Source organism: Styela clava, chromosome 12 (assembly GCF_964204865.1).
Source record: "Styela clava chromosome 12, kaStyClav1.hap1.2, whole genome shotgun sequence".
Lineage (NCBI taxonomy): Eukaryota > Metazoa > Chordata > Ascidiacea > Stolidobranchia > Styelidae > Styela > Styela clava.
The window spans coordinates 12,246,202-12,266,738 of record NC_135261.1 but is presented as its reverse complement, the minus strand read 5'-3'; the positions used below and the strand labels follow the sequence as shown (position 1 = coordinate 12,266,738).

Below are 20,537 nucleotides of genomic sequence, written 5' to 3'. Positions count from 1 at the left end.
TGCAATGAAATAGGAATAATGCAATTTTTTAGTGAACGCGCGGTGAGTTTTTTCCTGATAATTTGGCGCCAAACGTACAAAAAGTTCGGAAACCGCTGCCCCATGAGATTTGAACCTTTGTGTGGAAGATTTTACGATAAAACAACCCCCGAGGCATCGATGGGAAAATTGAACTCATAAGATAACTCAAACCGTTTTATGCCGACCCATGTTAGAATTTTTACTCACATGAAAGATATTACGGACAGAGTCATGCAACTGTTATTTTGCGATAGGAACTGCGATATCGGCAGTTGAAAGACCAAGTCAAAATCTTTAAAACCCCAGGAAAGTCATTTCACAGACACGCGCCGCCGAGGGTTTCTTCGTCACAATTTAGTTATCATCCAGTTGAGAGTGGATTTTTTATACCCGGAGTTGCCAATCATGGGTAAATAATCTTAGCGTTTTTTTTTAATAGCTCAGTTACGATAGTCGCGTGGAAACGATTTCAGATTACATGGCCAAAAAAAATCAAGATTCTCTGAAGATCACATACCATAATACAAATATTCTGATCGTGTTAAATACCTTTTATTCATAATTTAAAACCATCAGTGCCTGACCTAACCAGACATAAATATAATTGAATGAAGTCTGTGCAAGTTCAGCTGCTTTAGCCCTTGGCATGGAAGGTCGCAAGCACAGACTTGTTAAAAAGGAGATCAATAAATTGCACAGGCTTCCTTCCAATAGTAATCTATTCGGGTCAGTGCATGAATATAAAAAATTTGTAGACTAATTTGAAGACTTTTCGAATAAAAATATGATATTGACAATTTAGACTTATCAAATTTAAAATATGAGACGGAACATTCCGGAATGGCAAATTAAACTGTTTTTGACTTGTTTATGCTACTACAGTAATAGAACCATTCGCATCATCATATATTTGAAATTCATATAACTATAAACAGATCTGGGCTCATCAGAACACCTCTTACAGTTTTCACGAATTTAATTCAAGTTTTGCAAATATATTGGCGAATTTCGATAGATTTAAAATATAATTTGCTCAAACAATACACATAAAACAAGTTGGATGAGGCATATCCCAAGCAGAAAACATATATTATCCAGATCTTTGATACACTTTCCATGCATCAGCAGCGTCATAGGAAGCAAATGCACAGAAGTGCATCTGATAAGACATAAACACCCTTCAGGTTGATTTGACAAGCAACTTCTATCTAGAATGCTACAGCTACATAATACCATAGGATTTATTTAGGTCTATAATATATACACAGGCTGTGTGGAACTGCTATACAATAGCTAGATAGAATAAGTATATTGGAAACATGGCTATCTAAATCGACGATTCAATTACCGGTAATAATAATAAAACAACAAATATAATATAACTTTGCACTTAATATACAACAATAAACGACTGTGGAGACACGACATTTTATTTATATGAATATAATATAATTCAAGAAAAAAATGATAAATCACAACCTATATTTGTGCAAATATTTTAAAATTTAGCATGGAGTGAATAAACTATTGATCAGATAAATTTTCCCTGCAATTATTAGAGTTTTAGATTCTGGGCATTCTAAAGTTTGGATATTAAAGTATGAAGTAAAATACAAAGTATATACTCGAATTTGAAGCCATGATAACAATAAAATTCTTGAAACTTGACAATAATGAATGACTTTTTTTACGTGAATGAACACTGTCGAACATTCAAAATCCAAACGAACTGTGCGGTTAAATTGAAAGACTCTAAACCAATTCAGAATAGTTTTATACTGGGTTGAGTTAGTTCATCGAACTTTGATTCATGAATGGAAGCTTGAAGCTTTACAGCATTTTCATTTTATTATTCAACTATTATTGAATTGGTTGAAAATATGCTGTAAAAATATAGCCAGTGTATACAAAACTGCCAAGGATAAACCTTGTCGGCCTCGGCTTGTATAGGGTGGGTGACATCGGACAAAGGTCCTAGCACAGAAGTGGGCAATGTTTTCTGGGAAATTTATAGTTTAGATGTTTTAAAAAAAGGTCAAATATAATTTGGAATTTGTATTTAGTTTTAAGAAATTTTCTCCGGTAGTAGGGGGCTGCACTAAATGCGTTGAAAGGCCTTTTATTGCCCATGCCTGGTTTAGCACTTTAAAACAGCATTATGATATCACAGACTATATTATCATGAAGTGTTTCCCAATAAAATCTAACAGAACCGCATGAATAACTGACTTCATATCATTGCAATATGTTATAAAACTGTTGAGCAAAATTTCATCGACATCGACAATTTCTATTTCCTGGCGTATGATTAAATGTGCTTTTGTAAACAATAATCGCATTGACAGAAAGTCTTTCTACTCTACGTTGCATGTTTACTTTTAGCAAAGTCGTTATTTTGTTTTAGTTTTGGCGATGGTGTTTCATTTCGATGTTGGTCCGTTTCTGTAGAGGTTGATGGTTGTGTTATTGATGTCATGGGTGCCGTATTGGATAAATCTATTGAATGAATGCTGCCAGTTTCTGACAACTTCTCTCTCTCTTCTCTGACTTCTTCCAGCTGAACCTAAATTGTATCAAAATGCTGTTTTTTTGTTTTATAATCGCATGATATGTACAAGGAGTTGACATTTCCGACGAATGAAAATTTATCTTCAACATCAGAGCCCTGTTGAATAGGATCAGGACAGGATTTACAGTACATATTTATCCTGGGGGAAAGCATCTCGGTCCGGTTAACAGTCAGTGTCGGGTATGGGATTACTTAGCCATTATTCTGTTTTCAGATGTGGAACAGTGGAGAAAGCAGTTACCTGGACCACTCTCAATGATGGAGAGTTCAGCAATTCTCTCGCACATAATTATCACCAACAGGATTCAAACTTGCGAACCAACACAGGGTAATTGAAGGTGTTGTGGCAAGCATATTTTGAATGTGAAGCTCCATATCGACAAGCTGTATAGTGTATGCCCAATACTGTATAATTAAGTATGAAGACAAGTACAGACCTGTAATGATTGTGACAATCTAACAAAATCCCTTTGTACATGTTCACTTGTTTCCAACGCAGATTGAAGAGATCGTAACCGATTTTTAGCTTCAGCTAAACTACTTTCAACATCTTCCTGTTATAGCGTAAAAATAGGCAAAAATGTAAAATTATCTGTAACATGTAAAAAGTAGCATTCCCATTTTTCCAAGATCATCAAACAAGGGGAAACATGAGATACTGAACATGAAAAATCTCGAGAACCCCAGCCATAGAATGATGTAGGCTTGCACGTAATTGACAAAAATCAATTCCGTAATTACGGCCAAATCGATTACGTAATGACCCCGTAATTGCGATATTTTTTTCACACTTTTAAACCTATCATAACAACCAATTTAATCCACTTCTATTCCGAATGGGACATCGACAGTTGGGACAGTTCGGTTTTCATATTTCCGCCAGTACTACACGCCGGCGACAGATGCTAAAGACAAATATCAAGGAGTGAATTCAAATTAATTTTATTCTAATTTTTATCTTTTGTGTTAGCTTTGATTTTCCTTTATCAACTTTATCACCCAATTTTATGCGATCAATTTTATCATTACCAACACTGGTAAGTGGTAATATATTTATGAAACGATAGTTGACTTTTTTAAAATCGTATTAACGTATTAATACGAGTTTCGTATTAAATAAAAATTCCGGGTTTCTAATTTATAAATCAACGACGAGCGTATTCTCTCGTTTGATTATACTTGCGCTTGCCTCGCGACGAAGACTTGTTATTGTACCGTTTTTTTTACATTATCCGACTTTACTACCTAGTTAGCATTTTATAGTAATTTTTGATGCCGACTTATTGACGATATTCAGATTACCATGCTTCATTTTACATTAAATCATTTCGCGGCCTAAATGTTATAACATTATTTGCGATAAATTTAGATCAAATATTAATTATTTGCGCATAATTTAAATACCGTACTTATATAACATGCCTTCTCCGAAAATACAAATTATATCGCAAAACAATGCATTTGGTGACATTTATTTTGCACTCACGAAAATATTAATTTACTTTTCTAACTCAAGTCGACAATCCTATCGGCTAAGATTGACACAAGTTTGGTCGAGTGCCGGTGGTATTTGAGTCGACGATAAATCAAAATAAGTTGCCGCATTTGGTAAAGACTTAAAGATATTGTAAAGACATATTTGGCCGAAATAGTGCGAGGCATTGTGAAAACAAGGCCAAGTCCGGACAGATATATACCGATAAAACCGGTAACAGAACATCAAGATTTTGTAATAGAAAATGGATCTCGCGCAGAATAAACATGGGAAATCCCGTCTTTTTGTTGTTTCTCTGCCGTCTGAATCGCTTTACCGATGCCGAAAAGACTAAGTTGCGTTGGTTCATTACGCAATTTCTCTTCCGTCGTCATATTGCTGTTTGATAGGCGCGACATTAATTATCACGGCATTTACAAATAGACCATGTTTGGTAAGTTGATCTCTTACATTCTTTAGTCATTTCACCCGAAGAAGTTGAAACCAGGTGTGTTGGCGTCCATCGGTCTCAACACAATTCTATCCCATATCTACGCTTAATATGTACATTTGCCATGCTAGATAAGTTGATAATAGGTTAGTAAATGGCAACGCGTTATGCCTTCTCCACCTGCGTAACAAGAGAGAGAAAACGGCTGCGAATACCGGAACTCTAACTTCTTCTACTTATTAAACTTTAATTTTTTACAATCGACGGAATTGACTGCTCTAAAGAGAGATCGTTTCAATCGCGAAAGCGCTCCACCAATAATTACGAATTTACGTAATTCGTAACTTCGCTTACGTAACTCGAAATAATTCCGTAATTCCGTAAATCCGTAAATTACGTGCAAGCCTAATGGTAATCATTCAATGATGGCAACGAAAGGGAACAACTAACTTTAGCATTGAGGAACATAGATCAGGGGTTTTTGACTGGGGTTCAGCAAAACCCCAGCGTCCAAGGGTTCCGCAACTTTTCATTCCAATTCGAGAGTCAATATTAATATATGTACGGTATATTGAATACCTTTTAATTTGTCTTTATGATCAAACTTCCTACAATTCAAAGATCATTTATTTTCCAGTATTAGGTTTGCTTTTGTATCTTTTGTAGTTTATGCAACTCAGATAATACAACTTAATCAAACTATTGTACACAAGTTTCTTGAGCGTCTGGAATGTTACACTGGGTTACTACTCCACAACAAAGGTTAACAAGGTAACAAGGCTCACACAATCATTGGTGTTTTATAGGTTTTTCAAACACCCACGACCATGCAATTGAACTGCTGAACAAAATAGACATTCCAATGCCCAGTATGAAAACAGTTGTTCAATAAATAAAGATGTATTACCGAAATAGGTACCGGTACTTCTAATAGACGAAAATTACAAACCCAGGGAGATAAGACACATTATACACTAAAACAAAATTAAAAGAAATTAAAACAAACCTTAGCTTTGATTTCAGCAAGATGTTTTTCTCTGAAACCTTTGATAATTTCACTTGATTTGCTTTGTAAAGCGTCTCGAGATGTTTTCATCTTTTCAAGTTCTTGCTGCAAGATGAAAAAAATTTACATAAAGCATGGAAGGGATGAACAATCTTTTAAACAAAGCTGGTTGTCAGACATTTTATGAGCTATTGACAGTCATCTCTAACATAAGTTTGGTTTCGACAAGCAGTTCCTTTACTCAACCTTTCTTCTCGCATTTACAAATTTAAAAAAAGATTTGTCCCCAATTTTTTGATATTTTCACTTCTAAAAAAACCTATGATAACGACTCGACGGGCGGATTGTGGAAAATCAATCTGCTTGGATATCGATATCCATACACAAAAATTTGGATTAACCAAACCCACTCCAATAAATAATCATAAAACATGTCAAAGCAATGTAAAATTTTTGTTTTTCCAACATTATAATCGAAGCCCTAAAAGTTTTCGTTAACTAGCTAAACATCTTTAGTCCGAAATTCACTATGCTACGGGTTGTTTCATTTTTACCTGTATTTCACTCTTTTCTTTTTCTGATTTAGCGAGATCATCTTTAACTGATTTTAATGATTGAAGAGAAATTATTTCACCCCGCGCATCGTGAAGTTCTGAAGCTAAACTGGTTTCTAATTGATCTCTTGTGCTCTGTTGAAAATGATCAAATATGAAAACTGCTTAAAATGAGAAATTGAAGCACAAATATGCTTACAACTTTAAAAGGGATTCGGAAAAATTTATCAGCCACCCTGGAAGTAAAAACATTTTCACATACTATCGAATGCAGACATAAAACTTGAAATCTTCCATGATATCAGTGCATCCATATTCGCCAAAGGTTTTGTTTCAGTCATATTAGCCAGATACCACATGTTTTATTTTCATAATAGGTTGCACCCTGAGCTTATTTAATTCTATATTATTTCTCTAATATAAATAGTTACAGTTTCAAATACAAGTTTTCGGATAACATTCAAATTATTATCTTGCCAGAATTACCACAAATAAGACTGGTCTTATCACTACGTTAGAGGTTCACTATTCAAAATCACATCCCAAAAAACTGGAAAATAATGTTTTAGAAATTAAAATTAAATAGAATAAGTATAACAGTAATAAAATAAATAATTGAACAAGTGAATGAGTTACCTGCTCGGCTTTCAGTCTTTCCTCTAAAAATGCCAGTTGGTTTTTAAACTTCGTCTCTAGAGCGTCTTTTTCAGCTTTAGTAGTTGCTAATACTTTACGATACGTTTGCACCAAGCTTTGCAGTCCCTGTATTTTAAAAATATTTTATATGCTGTTAGTAGTTTTGTTCATTATCACCAATTGGTTGTAATTTGGAAAAATGTACTTTTTGGTAACCCTACTTGACATCTCCACTCAGGGTAGAAATGTGAGAATTCTGAAATCTATTCATAAAACTGTTCAATCTTTAAACTATATGAAAAGAAAAATACAACATGGAAGACAACTGACACATAGCTGACTTAGGTCTCACATCAAACAGGCATTTTGTTACGATCAGTGTGACAGTATAACTTTCCAGCGAAAGCACTCTTTTCGCAGAATTCGCAATAGATTGAATTATTTGAACATGAAGCATGGTGCTTGGATGTAAATAGAATTGTCCTAACAGATAGTACGAATTGGCATATCAACATGTTTTTTTCATAAAAATTATTTCTGATTTCAACAAATTCAATCAATATTTATGGCTAATTAATGTTATTAAATTTGACTTACATTGCGATATCTCTGCAGCAGGAAAACTCGATAAAATATAATACATTTCAAATTTTATTCAAAATTCTTATGAAACGTCATTAGAAATGCCCCTATGCAGCACCAAAAGATGGCCCCTATGCAGCACCAAAAGATGACTATCCTAAACGAAAAAAGTTGCAATTCTTACTTCAATACTTTTTGGAACAGATACATTTTCCTTCGTTAAAGTTTGTTGATATTTTTGTTGAAGTTGTGATAATTTATCTCGTTCTTTTCGCAATAAATTAACTTCATCTCGATATTTATCATGGGCTTGTCGAAGACTGACCTAAACAAAAACATTTAAACAAATATAGCAAGATACAAGAATGCACACTACATTATACAAGATATAAAAACTGATATTTTCATGCAGCAACAAGGTTCTGTTAAAAACAAGCTTACACTCACTATATTACTTCAACTCCAACTTCAAGTATACATAGTGGCAATAACGAAAAATTGCCCACTTGTGAAAGAAAGACAATGAATACTGTCTAAATCAAATAAAAATCTTAAAAAACTCACTGAATATTTAAATACATTTAAATATTGATGTTAAGAATAATTTATTATTTTCATTTTTTTATTTTCATTTTTAGGCGAAACAACCTTTGCAATCAAACAATCAAATTGCAACCATTGTACGAAAATGTTCAAATCTGCACTGTAAAACTTACCAATTCATTAATATCTTGTGCTTTAACTTTGATCTGTTTTTCTTTCAAATTTCCGAGAAGTCGTTCGAAATCTGCTAATTTATCATGAAGTTCTGTAATTTGCTTTTGCGCATCTTCAGCTGAACATCGAATGCTTTCTTCGAGTGATTTAGTTTTATTGAATTCCTCCATTTTTTCTTCCTCATATACTTTTATTTTCAATTTCAGACTTTCTATCTAAAATAGAAATAAAGCTTGAATCATTACCAGTAAATTTATTTGCAATATAGATCAAGGTTTATTTGAAGTGTAAATTTGTATAAGTCAATGCCGCCCACTAGGTCCCTTATTATTCCTGACTGTTGTGAATTATTATCAAGGCTATGGAGTCTGTGTTTGTCATGTTTTTTTAAAGAAATCGAAGATGTAAGAGTTGTATTTTCAAACTCCTAGGTGTGAGAATCAGAATATGAGGCTTCTAATAGTGATTATCAGAGTTAATTTTCCGGAGAGAAACTTAAAAAACCTATGTTGAGTAATGAGTATTCATTCTCAAAGAAATGAAAAAGGCTTGCACACGCCATTGTTTTTGTGATCAAGATTCGGTTTCTCAGTTTTCAGAGTCAAAATGTTCATTGATCTGGACTCCTGTAGACAGGAGGAGTAATTGAAAGTTTTCTCAATCATTAATCGGAGGTCTTTTTTCAAATGACTCAGAGTTTGGAGTCACTACTGCTTAAAATCAAAGTTGAGTATTCTGGAAAAAGTAATTGATGAAAAAAACATCTATTTCAGGTCATACAAAAATGATTGAATTACCAATGAATACCGCAAGGTTGTCTTAACATCATGCCATGATACATAGCAATATCACAATTATAAATCCAGTATTTTGCTTGAGGGATTCTCATGAAAGCCAAATTTGTAAGAATAGTAACATTTTTAATTTTTTTGTTATTGGAAGGTAAGCAATAGTCGTACAAGAGATTCTTAGCAAGTTCACTCATGGTTAGTCGTATTGGTTTCAAGGGAGAACCTGATTGAGTGACATTACTTGATATCACAAGAATTTAAATTTTGTTACAGACCTCCGCAACCATTTTGGCATCGTCTTCGAATAAGTCCGCATGTTTTTTCTCAGGCGTTTCAGAAGCATTGGCAAATGATGAAGTCCTAGCTGCTTTATTTCTGTGAATTCTAAGCTGTAAAAACGAATGGATTAAGTAGTATATGGAGAATAAAAAGCCTGACAAACTCTCATACCTCCCGCAATAACTCATTCCATTCTTCTTCACTAACTACTTTTTGATCAGGACCTGGCACAATTTTATTTGCATCAATTTGTTCAGGTTCCATTATCACTGTTTTCTGTATTTTTGCGTCTGAATATAAAGAAAACAATTAGATATAACAATAATATTACTACTTGTGATTAAGAATAAGACAAAGCAGTAAGGCATAAAGTTAAAAGGATAACAATGTACAGATAACCAGCTTTTGCGGAAAATTTTCATATGTAAGTTTCTTGACCTAAAATTCTCTAAATGCGCAACAGAAAGTGGGAGGAGTACTGATTGAACAATCACAATCAACTCCTGATGTGCTAAAAGATGTATAATTTCATTCTTTCGCGTTGACACAAGACATCGAAAAACTCATGCAAACACTGAAATAGAAGTATCCTGGTAGAACAGAAGCAGGAACCACTACTAATCTCTGAGGGAAAAAAGGGGACCAAGTTTAAATGGAGAAAGTTTAAAAATTCAGGCGATAATATAATTTTGATATTATTGATGGAGCAGCAATTTAAATTATCTGAATTTTACCTCAACAGCAATTAGAGATCTAAATCCAGGATGTAAAGCTTTTAATAATGTAAAAAATGACATTCAAAAAATCTATATTTCAAATATCTATTTAATTAATAGGCTACTTAAATGACAGTTCTAGGAATACTGACAACAAAATCTAACAATGATGTTTAAAAAAGCTGTATCTTAGATGAATGAAGTTTTAATAAAATTCGCGATTGTGCAATAAAGTAGAACCTCAATGAATTCAAATAAAAGTATATACCGGTAGTTGCAATTACCCAGATATTAGGTATGATAATTTCCAAAAGAAAAAAAAGATGCATCTCTTTAAATAAACTGAGTTTTGATTAAATTGTGATTTCGCTATAAAATAAAACCATAATAAAGATAAATACAAGAACATAGTAACTGAACACATAAATCTCATTCTTGAGTCGGTCTTTGTAACAAGAAAATCTTTGAAAACAATCTTAACCTAATGTACCTGGAAGTGTCAATGTAAATGTAGGACTTAGGTTGTTCTTCTCCACTTTTGTAGACTCTTTATAATCTTGAAATGACCCAAACGACTGAGAATCTGATTCAGAATCAGATATGCTAAAATAAGAATAAATGATGTAATGCACGAGGACAGGTTACTTTGCGCCTTATAGGATACAGACTGTTGTTTTTAAAGGGTCAAAAATTCAAATTTCTTTTTAACCACTGGATTTATCACTTTTAAATCAAGTTTCTCCTAGGAGGCTATTTATTTTATTTTCCAGGAGGTACTATTGAAAGTTTGGACTTGGTTGGCTGCGAAGTCTTGTATGTTTATTGCCAATATATCTCTCAGACAAAAAATTTTTTTCCAAGAACTTCAGTTATGTGGAATGTACTACCCTTATAGCTGTTTTCATGATCATAGACTTAAACTGTTTTATGTTTTGCATGAACCAGTACATGTGAATATATACTGCGCTGCCCTGATTTAGTATAGTTTCAGAAGCTCCTGGCTCTTCACTGATTGCCCACAACTTTGTTCAAGAGCTCAGTCTGCTTCACTTCTAAGTGATTGCTTGCGATATTGCTCTTAGCAAATTTTTTATTAAACTGGCATTTCAGGCACATTGTTCTATCATAATTTTACTAATCTTGACAAAAATTGAAATATCGTGCTGTTTTCACATTTATCTATTTTAAGCAAAAATATGCTAAACAATAGAACATTTACAATTATTGAAAAAATATGCGCAATGAAATCACTATTACTATCATATGCAAATGGCGAACACTCGAACAGTAAACAATATTAAATAATTATTTAAAGTGAACAGAGTAGAACTCTACCTTTCAACAACAGCCTCCTTAAACTTATCTGTTTTCTTTTTTAAAAGTGCAAGGGAAGAAGTTGGTGATTTTGCTGGTACATCTCTTGCCTCACTTGCCTGGAATGTAATTAGATATGAATTACGGCTGGGAATTTTTGGCCTATTTTACTGAAATATCTAATGTTAGAAATTTTGTGCTAAGAAATTAGGTCACGAAAGAAAAAAGGTTGACAACCATTAGCATAGCAAAATCTACCCTCACAATAAATGCTACATACCTGGGCTTTGAGTTTTAACATTTTTGCTTGTCGTTTTTGTTCTTCTGATAAAACACTTTCGATAATATTATTGTCACGCATAAGTAGTCTCTGTGATTCTAAGAATTGATCATTTGCAGCAAGCCACGTTTGTTTAAGAACTTCGTGTTCCGCCTTTTCAACCTCATACTGCTTGCATACTAAAAATGGTAAGTAACTAAAAAATGAGCCTAAGACATTATTGATACAATGACAATGATTGCTGGCAGATATGTCCAAAATCCAGTATTTTACTATTCCTGAGATATTCTTATTTTTGAATATGAAATATATTCATGTAGTGTTATGTTTTCTTCACCTAGAATAGATTAGATTGGTCGTTACTTAAACTTTGATGATTTGTTTCCAAAAAGCTCCAACACCTGTCCATTTTTGTCTTCGACTTTCACGCATCACGTTGAAAAATAAATAAAATAAAGTCAAAGAATTTACTCTGGCTCCTATGAATTTTGGGCGTCGTGGGCCAAGTTTGAGAAAGAAATTCTTTTAGTTTTCTATTTCTTTTACATATGTCAGATATTAAATGAATTCTATTCTATGCCTGATCATAAAGATGTCAAACATTTATAAGGATAACTTTGCAGAAGAACATATTCAGAATATCGGTATACTATATCGAGTATCAACAAATTTAAATTAATTTTAAACATCATCGATTGTTAGTACAAACAATTGTTTCTTTTTGTCAACTTTGTGCTTCATTTGTGGGTTCATTCAAGAAAAAAAAATATAGAAAATCTTGCTGATAGTGAAAGTACATACCAAGCTAATTTTAAGTAAATTCTTATAAGTAAAATAAATTGAAGTATTCAATATATGTCCAATTAAAGGGATATTGCATAATATAATACTGTTTCTGATAAGTATAAATTATAATTGATATAAGCGGAGAATACATAATTTTTAGTACATTTCAATGTCTAACACCAAAAATATGTTTGATTCATCCCATAAAATGATACACAAACATGAGCTTTTTGGTGTAAAATATACTAGTATAAAAATGAATGTAATTTGAGGTGAATTTGAGTATGAGGATATAATATGAAAGAATCATAAATTATCATTTTGTTTGAATAAGGAGTTAGGTCATGTGGCAACTAACCATTTTTCATTTTTTCTCTTATCGTATCTTTTTCATTTTCCATTTCCTTATTTTGTTGTTTTAAAACTGTGACATATCTTTCTAAATCAGTCCTCGAAGATTTCTCACTCTTCAAAGAAAGACCGAGTTCTAACATCTTAAAAATATAAACAGAAAAATATTAATACTAAAACAAAGTAACATGTCAATCAAATTTCAATAAGTACAATATTATACGGATCACAAAGCGCAAATTAAATACTTTTTCGCCGGCCAAAATGAATCAGTGCACCTAATTTATGATTCAGGTAGTGCTTTATCACCTACACCAAAAGCCAGTTGCTTTAAAAGCCGTAGCGTCTTATAGTCTAGTACACCAAATGTAATATGTGTGAATAAAAACCCAATCTAAGCAATTTATTGTCAATGTGCCTTATGGTCTGTAAAATACAGTATTCAATCCCATCATTTTAGCGGGAAATCCACACATCCTGCCATTAATGCCAATCCTCACCTACAATACTAATAACAAATCACAGGTAATCACATCATGAATAACATAATTATTAGCCTAAGGATTTCCATATATGAATATTCATATTTTTGAACAATTTTATAGAAAAGGATTATAAAATAAATGATGTATCTAACGAATACTAAATTCCACCGAAGAAATTCAATTATCGTCCATGAATTGAATAATTTGTCGCAACAGAAAATCATTCTAGCTAAAAGTCCATACTTTTATTTATTATTATCAAAAGTAGTTTCCTAAAGGCGGGAAATAGTATAAATTCGCGAGTACGAAAATCAAAATCAAAAATTAATTGTAATCGGGCAGTTTACCACACATTTTATGTCCACAGATTGTCGTGGTATATTAGAGTTGAAATATTACCTATTTGTTTTTCGTGAGTACGAAAATAGGAATAAAAAGTTAATTATAAATGGGGCAGTTTACCACACAATTTATGTCCGCAGATCACCTCGGTATTGAATAGTAATACTTTTATTTTTTCGTTAGTTGACGCAACCATGAGTTACGATAATTAAACAAAATTAATACGATAAGGCATTTTAAATGCTGTTATTGTTCACCAATTTGAATATTTTGTCGCAAAGGGAAAATCACCATAGTATAAAGTCGATACTTTTTGACTATCATTATCAAAATTATTTGCCAAAAAGCGAGAAAGAGTGTAAATGATTTTTCCTAATAAATCAACTCGTTTTTTCCGACCCGCAACAATTTATTGGGTGTCGTAATTTGTAACAAAGCGCACGACTTTATTCAACTTAGTTAATATCTGACTTACTGGTAATGGATTTATGTGAGACTCGTGACTCAATACAAATGAATGCGTAAATTAGAAGCCTTGCGGGAATGGCAATAGTGCCACAACCGCACAATAGTGCCACAACCGTGCAAATGTGTTGCAACAATATGAGGCGCATGCTGGCACAGAAATTTACAAACAATTAAAGTGCCGTTACTATTTCACCGTCATTACAAAACGTGACAAAGCGCGGAAAATCATTTGAAGATTTCTCTTTAAACGAAACGAAACACCTCGCTGACGGCGAAAAGTGGCTATTATTCGAAAATCAGCCGAAAAGGTATTCGAATACTTTGATATTCGAATGTTTTCGAATATTCGATTCGTTTTGGACAACCCTGAAGCTCAAGTTAGCCTGCTTATGAAGTGGTGAGAATTTAAAAATAATATTAAGATTTTCACCACTTCACTGATTTCAAACAACATATTTTTTTTTAAAATTAAAATTGAGTTATTGCAATTTCACTTGTCAGTGTCCAATAATATATGCCGGTATAGCATTTATTAATCCTAATCAATTTATATGTCATTATGAACTAGTTTGAGGTGCATGCAACCTATTACCAGTAATATCAATCAGGATAATACTGATTTGAATACATCAAATTATGAGGATTAAAATTTTTTAATAGACAAATTGACCAGGGTTCTCAACCGCCAATCTATCATTTACTACTAGACCAATGGCCGGCAAACAATATGTATCCTACAACTGGGCCAAATATACACATTTCGGCAGTGTGAGGGTAGCAAACGAGCTTAAAATTATGCAAACCCGCAACTCCTATTTCTGTGATAATTAGGATAGAATAGGATTTACATATTTATCCAGGGGGAGATGAAAGCCGATAAGACGGCTCAACCATATGGCGAACCACGGCCTCTCGTCCGGTCGGGTGTGGGATTAGTTATTTGTTTTCAGAAGCATGGACTTGATGGTGGAGGAAGCCGTAACCGTCCAGCGGTTACGCGAACCATCCTACGTCGGCGAGGAGTCCAGCAATCCTCTCGCACATGACCATCCCCACAGGCCACATGGGATTCGAACCTGCGAACCCACGCAGAGTAATCAGAGGTGCGGCGACGAGCGTATTCCTAACGCTTAGCACGATGAGCCCCACCGTCGCAACTACCGGTAGGCACTGAGGCGCAAGTAAACGATATACAACTAATATGTACTTTCTATAAAAATAGGATTAACATATTTATCCAGGAGAGAGAAAAGTAGATAAGATGACTTAATTATATGGCAAACCAAAGATTCTCGTCCGATTACCACTCCATGTCGTGTATAATATTAATTAGCTGGTTACATGCTTTCAGATACATGGACTTGATCTAGGTTCTATTCAAAAGCAGGTTATATCTACACAATTAATAAAAAAATACCTAGTTTTTAATTAAATATATTTCATCTCAATCATCTGTTCTATAAGTCAAAATAATTAGTTTTCTAAAACAATTTTCAGGAAGGTACAACATGGAAATTCGACTCAACAGTGATGTCAGAGACAAATACATTATTGACATTAATTAAAACTCCTGAGAAAGAGAAAATGGTTTCCCAAATGCAGCTTAATAACAATCTATCGATGGGTCCCAATCATAATCAGATGGCAATTTCAAAACAGTTGAATCATATAACCATATGGACATTTAAAATTGAACACAATAAGCTAAATATAATCACAAATCATTGATTACGGTAGTTAATAAAATCCATCAAACAGAAAAAGAAAGGAAAGAAATAACCAGCTTGTGAATTTTTTCATCAAAAATTATTAAAAACTAAATTTTACTTCAATAAAGTAAATAGGCTATGCATCCATAACTAAAAAACATGCATAATAAAGCATGCCACTTTTAATGGCAAGCATTATATTCAACTACTACTAAATATTTGTGAATATTTTTCAGAGTACATTTTTTTAAAATTAGGGTTAGTAATATCAAGTCAGCTTATATTTCATTTTTATAAGAAAAAACCTTCCAAGCAGTGGTGAACAAAAATATGAAGCACCAATATATACAAGGTCCTATTTTGAGGCGAAGAAAAATCAATTCATATGAACATATAGATGTAATTATTCCATATATCATATGCTTTTGTTCAATAATAGTAAATGCTAATCTTGTCATTATGGTACTTACAGGTTCTTGGGCACCTGTTGCAATTTCCGTTTCTATGGTGTTGTCATCCTGTAAATAAATTCTAAACTAAATTCACTGCATGCAAAAACAACCTCTACATTCAAATCAAATCCATTATTATTAATAAGTATCAATTGCTAATTACTTTCATTTTGAAAAATATTAGTATTCCATGTAATGTAAAATCAAAACGACAGGAAAGCTGTGTAGCGTAGTGACAAGGATTTTTTGTAAATGACATTCATTCCAATACAGGTCGCTAATAATCAAATATTCTACTACTCTACTGAATACACCTAAAATAATAATTTTGAGAATGAAATAGCAAATATAGCCTATTTTAGGTTGTGAAAAGTTCGTTTCCAAGTAACAAAATCAAAATTAATGTATATTAAATGAGTTTGAAATTTGAAATGAACAATTGTTCAGAATAACAGTTTTACAAATAAAACTATTCTAAATTATTCCTCATACCATAAATTCTCATAAATTTTGGTACTCCCGTAGTATATGAACCAAGATGGCGGACACCGGAACGTAGTACCAGGTTAGAGTTAGGCCATAATTTTATTCCAATTTTCCTTATTTTAGTTCTTTTACGAGTTCGGAACATAACAGGTTCTTTCATTTGAAATAAAACAGGCTAGCATTTTCAGATGTTTCAGTTTGACGAAAGAGATTATTAATAGCAATTACATTGTGTCTCCAAATTGATACTTTCAAATCTTAATTTACACGTACAACCACCAATGTATACAAATAACACAGTCACCACTCTGGACAATTCAAACCATTAAAATCCTAACATATCACCACTACATATAATAAATCTACAAAACTTTAACGAAAACACCCTCTAAAAACCAGTCAGAATAACAGAATAACTGAAAAAAAAAAATACAAAATAAACTAATTGACGAACCTTTAAAGATTTTGCATTCAATTCTGCAACAAGATTCTGGCTTTCTTTGAGCTCAGATTTTGTTTTTCCTAAATCTTCTTGTAATTTTCTAATTTCTTGTTCCAATGGCAATACAACTGATTTCAATTTTTCAGCCTCAGCATGTGCCTACAGGGACCAGTTAAAATGAACATAAAATGCCTTTATTTCACAAAAGGACTTTTCATCAGCAACAGAAAAAATAAAAAATTTCATGATATCTCAAGATATAGTAACCTCATGCTTAATAAATCATATTAAATCATATTCAATCATATTCAAATATTCAATGATAATCAAAAAATCCATGTTCTATACATGCAGTATATGATGCTCAATTGATAAAAAAGAATTAAAAATGTAGTTTTTATGTGTTTTATCGGATACCTATTGTCATGAATCAAAGCAAGTCTCGATATAGTGTATTTAGATTCACTCTATCAAAAAATTACATCTGGCTATCTAAAAATCTGATTCAATGTGGCGCAATATCCTATTTTACTCATAAAAACAAAGCTAGCTGTCTGCTGGAGCACATGACTATTCACTACTACTCATAAACATTAGTTACATAAACTGCATGTCAGCAGATTTTTTTAATCATATTATATAAGAATTTACATATATCATGGAGATAGAAATAATAAATCCATAGAACAAGTGCAAAATATTGCTCATCAAATAGTTTTACGTGTGTAACAATAGGGTGTAATAAATTGGGCAGTGACTGATTGTGTAGGTAGAGCCTTGTTTGGGGTGAAAGGCATATAAATTTGCCATATGAAAAGTATATATAATTTCTTTCTGTGAACAGCAAGTATCCTTAGCTTTTGTTAGATCATCATAGTTTACCTTCTTCAGAAAAATAATATAGCAAATGTGCTTTCTATTTCAAGCGAAAAAAATAATGTTATTCTCATTCATCACTCGGATACTATCTCGTTCTTGCGGCAACTACTACATACAGATCAGAGTAGAAAATGAATATGATGGATAGGCTTGCATTCCAATGCACAATAACCTTGTACCCCTCCCAAAGGTTTATCAATTGAAACACAAGTTTTATTAAAAATCAATATTTCGGAAGAAAACCAGAAGATCTCGAGAAACCAAATTTCACCTTCTTCATGCTTGCTTCTAACTCCTCCTCTTCTGACATATCTCCGTGATCTCTTAATTTTTTCCTTAATTCTTCCAATTCCGATTCTAGATGCTCCCTTTCTGCTTTCATTGTTGAATGCTTTTTCTCCCAATGTCCTCGCTCTCTGTCAAAATGTCTGACCATGTCTCGATGTGATTCCTCATTGGAATCTATAAAAATTATTACCATATCATATGTATTAAATAGTGTGAAATTAAATAATATGCAAGGTAAGTGGGTTCATTGAGAGTTATCATACTTGTTATTGTTAACTCGCATAATATTACCATTCTCTTATACCTACTAAACCCGACACATCAGAAAGAAAAAATTCACTTCAGTAATATTAAATCAAAACTTTTTTGTGAACATAAATAATAACGATGCAGCGGAATATATGATATAGCCCATAACTACCAGGCTTGTTGGAAGGTGCATTATGCTAGTCCTATCCACTTCATGAAGAAGAAAAAGAAATATTCACAATAAAAAATTCCCATAAGCCGACATATATGATTACACATGTTTATATGGCCTAATAGGCAGAGAATGACTACTTCATAAATATTATGTAAGTATGAGTCTTTGAGATTATTTACAAGGAATGAATAGAAAATAAGACAAATTGAGGCAATCCAAATTGGCGTACAGAAGTATTTTAGTAATACTGTTTTGGCATACTGCGCCAATGAACTACACCCACACTGATGCGAACCATGGCATCTCGTTCGGTTACCAGTCCAGGTCGGGTATGGGATTAGTTAGCCAGTAATTTGTTTTTGGAAGCATGGACTTGATGGTGGAGGAAGCCGTAACTGACCAGCGGTTACGTGAACCAACCTACGGCGGCGAGGAACCTCTGTCACGCTAGCGAAATCCTGCTGCTCAAAAATACAATGTCATAAAAAGTGTTTCATTATAAAATTTATGAATAAAAAATAATTCAATTGCACTAAGAAAATGAGGTCTAAAATTTCGTTAGGGTTAAAGTTAGGGTTAGGGTTTCCGTGGCTATTGATTAGAAATACTTCGCAAAGTGGGAACACACTTTCATGACATCGTATATTTTTATGTAGGATTTCGCTAGCATTTCGCTGACGTGACAATGGCGACGAACAGTCCAGCAATCCTCTCGCACATGATCATCCTCGCATGGGATTCGAACCTGCGAACCCACGAAAGGTAATCAGAGATGTGATGGCAAGCGTATTCTTAACGCTTAGCACGATGCGCCAGGCAACAGAAAATACCAAAACTAAAAATAAAAAGAATACAGATTGAAGAGTCATAACCAATTAATCTAATAGATTCTCAATTATTACTAATACACACAGGACTTGGGAGGGCCATTCAAGTTCTCACTTCCAGAAAAACAGATAGATATAAATATAAAAATTGGTTTCAACACCAATGTAATTCTTTACATACCTTCCATTGCTTTGCGCAGTGATTCAATTTCATCCTGGTGTCTTTTACTCAATCTTTCAACTGCTTCTTGTTTTGTATTTTCTGAGACTGACGCAATCATTTTTATATCTTCAATTTCTATTTTTAACTCTGATATTTTATCGTCATTTTGTTTTAGTTTCATACGTAATGCATCTATTTCAAGATTCTGCTCTGCAACCAATTCTGTAAACAAATTTTGATGACATTAGGCAAGGATGATGGGCATACTGGCATAAATAAATTCATTCATAAATTCAAAATTAATTGTATTTAAAAAACATACAGACATAAATAGTTGCTTCTATATTTTAGAAATATTACTATTTGAAAATCCGTAATCTTCCTGACATTTGATACAGTGATAGAAAAATAAAAAAAGTTTTATTTCCTATACTTCAATTAAGAAAAAGAATATAAATCAAAACAATGTTTTGAGACATGACTCACTTTCTTTGGTTTGATAAACTTCCTTGAATTTTGATCTCTTTTCTTCAAAATTTGATTGCATTTTCAGTTTTTCCTGCTCAAGGAAGGAGCAACGGTTTTTTAAATCCTCTACGTCTTGAAGTAAGGAATCCATGATCTATTCTATTAAATTCTGAGTTGGTTGATCAGCAATTTCTGAATTTATTCATAGTACCGTAATCTGCAGAACTGTTGCATTTAAAGTACAGAAGTACGGATGTTAATGATTGAATGCTGGGATGTGGAAATACTTCTGTACCGGTGCGGTAGCGGTATTGTATCGTACCGTACCGTACATTCCTGCATTCAGAAATATCGGTTCACAAAACTAGGCTCGGCAGAGATACCGGTAACCCAACCGGTATTAAAACATGGTCGCTAATGCTATATAATGGGCACGTTTAAAATTGATACAGGGTGATCTCCCCCCCAAAATATTTTTTTTTAATGCATAAATTTGGTAACTGCGACAACAAAATATGAAAATACAGTATATTGATTATGTTCAGTTCACTCTACAGCTCGCTCTACCTTCCTATAT

General features: G+C 33.0%; 1 protein-coding gene across 2 annotated transcripts; it reads right to left on the bottom strand.

Moving 5' to 3' along the window:
* Positions 1 to 551: 551 nt before the first annotated feature.
* On the bottom strand, positions 552 to 20,193 carry LOC120329445 (rab GTPase-binding effector protein 1-like). 2 transcript variants are annotated; one of them, XM_039396073.2, is made up of 18 exons: positions 19,979 to 20,193; positions 19,511 to 19,714; positions 18,062 to 18,252; positions 16,924 to 17,070; positions 16,002 to 16,049; positions 12,535 to 12,670; positions 11,391 to 11,569; positions 11,132 to 11,229; positions 10,287 to 10,399; positions 9,252 to 9,370; positions 9,077 to 9,190; positions 8,010 to 8,225; positions 7,478 to 7,618; positions 6,712 to 6,837; positions 6,076 to 6,210; positions 5,522 to 5,626; positions 3,028 to 3,144; positions 552 to 2,584 (listed from the first exon to the last, which is right to left on the bottom strand). In XM_039396073.2, the coding sequence occupies exons 1-18, from the start codon at positions 20,109 to 20,111 to the stop codon at positions 2,381 to 2,383; spliced, it is 2,526 nt and encodes an 841-aa protein (XP_039252007.2). In that variant the 5' UTR covers positions 20,112 to 20,193; the 3' UTR covers positions 552 to 2,380. The 2 variants fall into 2 exon arrangements, with proteins under 2 accessions (XP_039252007.2, XP_077974506.1); XM_078118380.1 differs by lacking the exons at positions 16,002 to 16,049; positions 16,924 to 17,070.
* Positions 20,194 to 20,537: the final 344 nt, after the last annotated feature.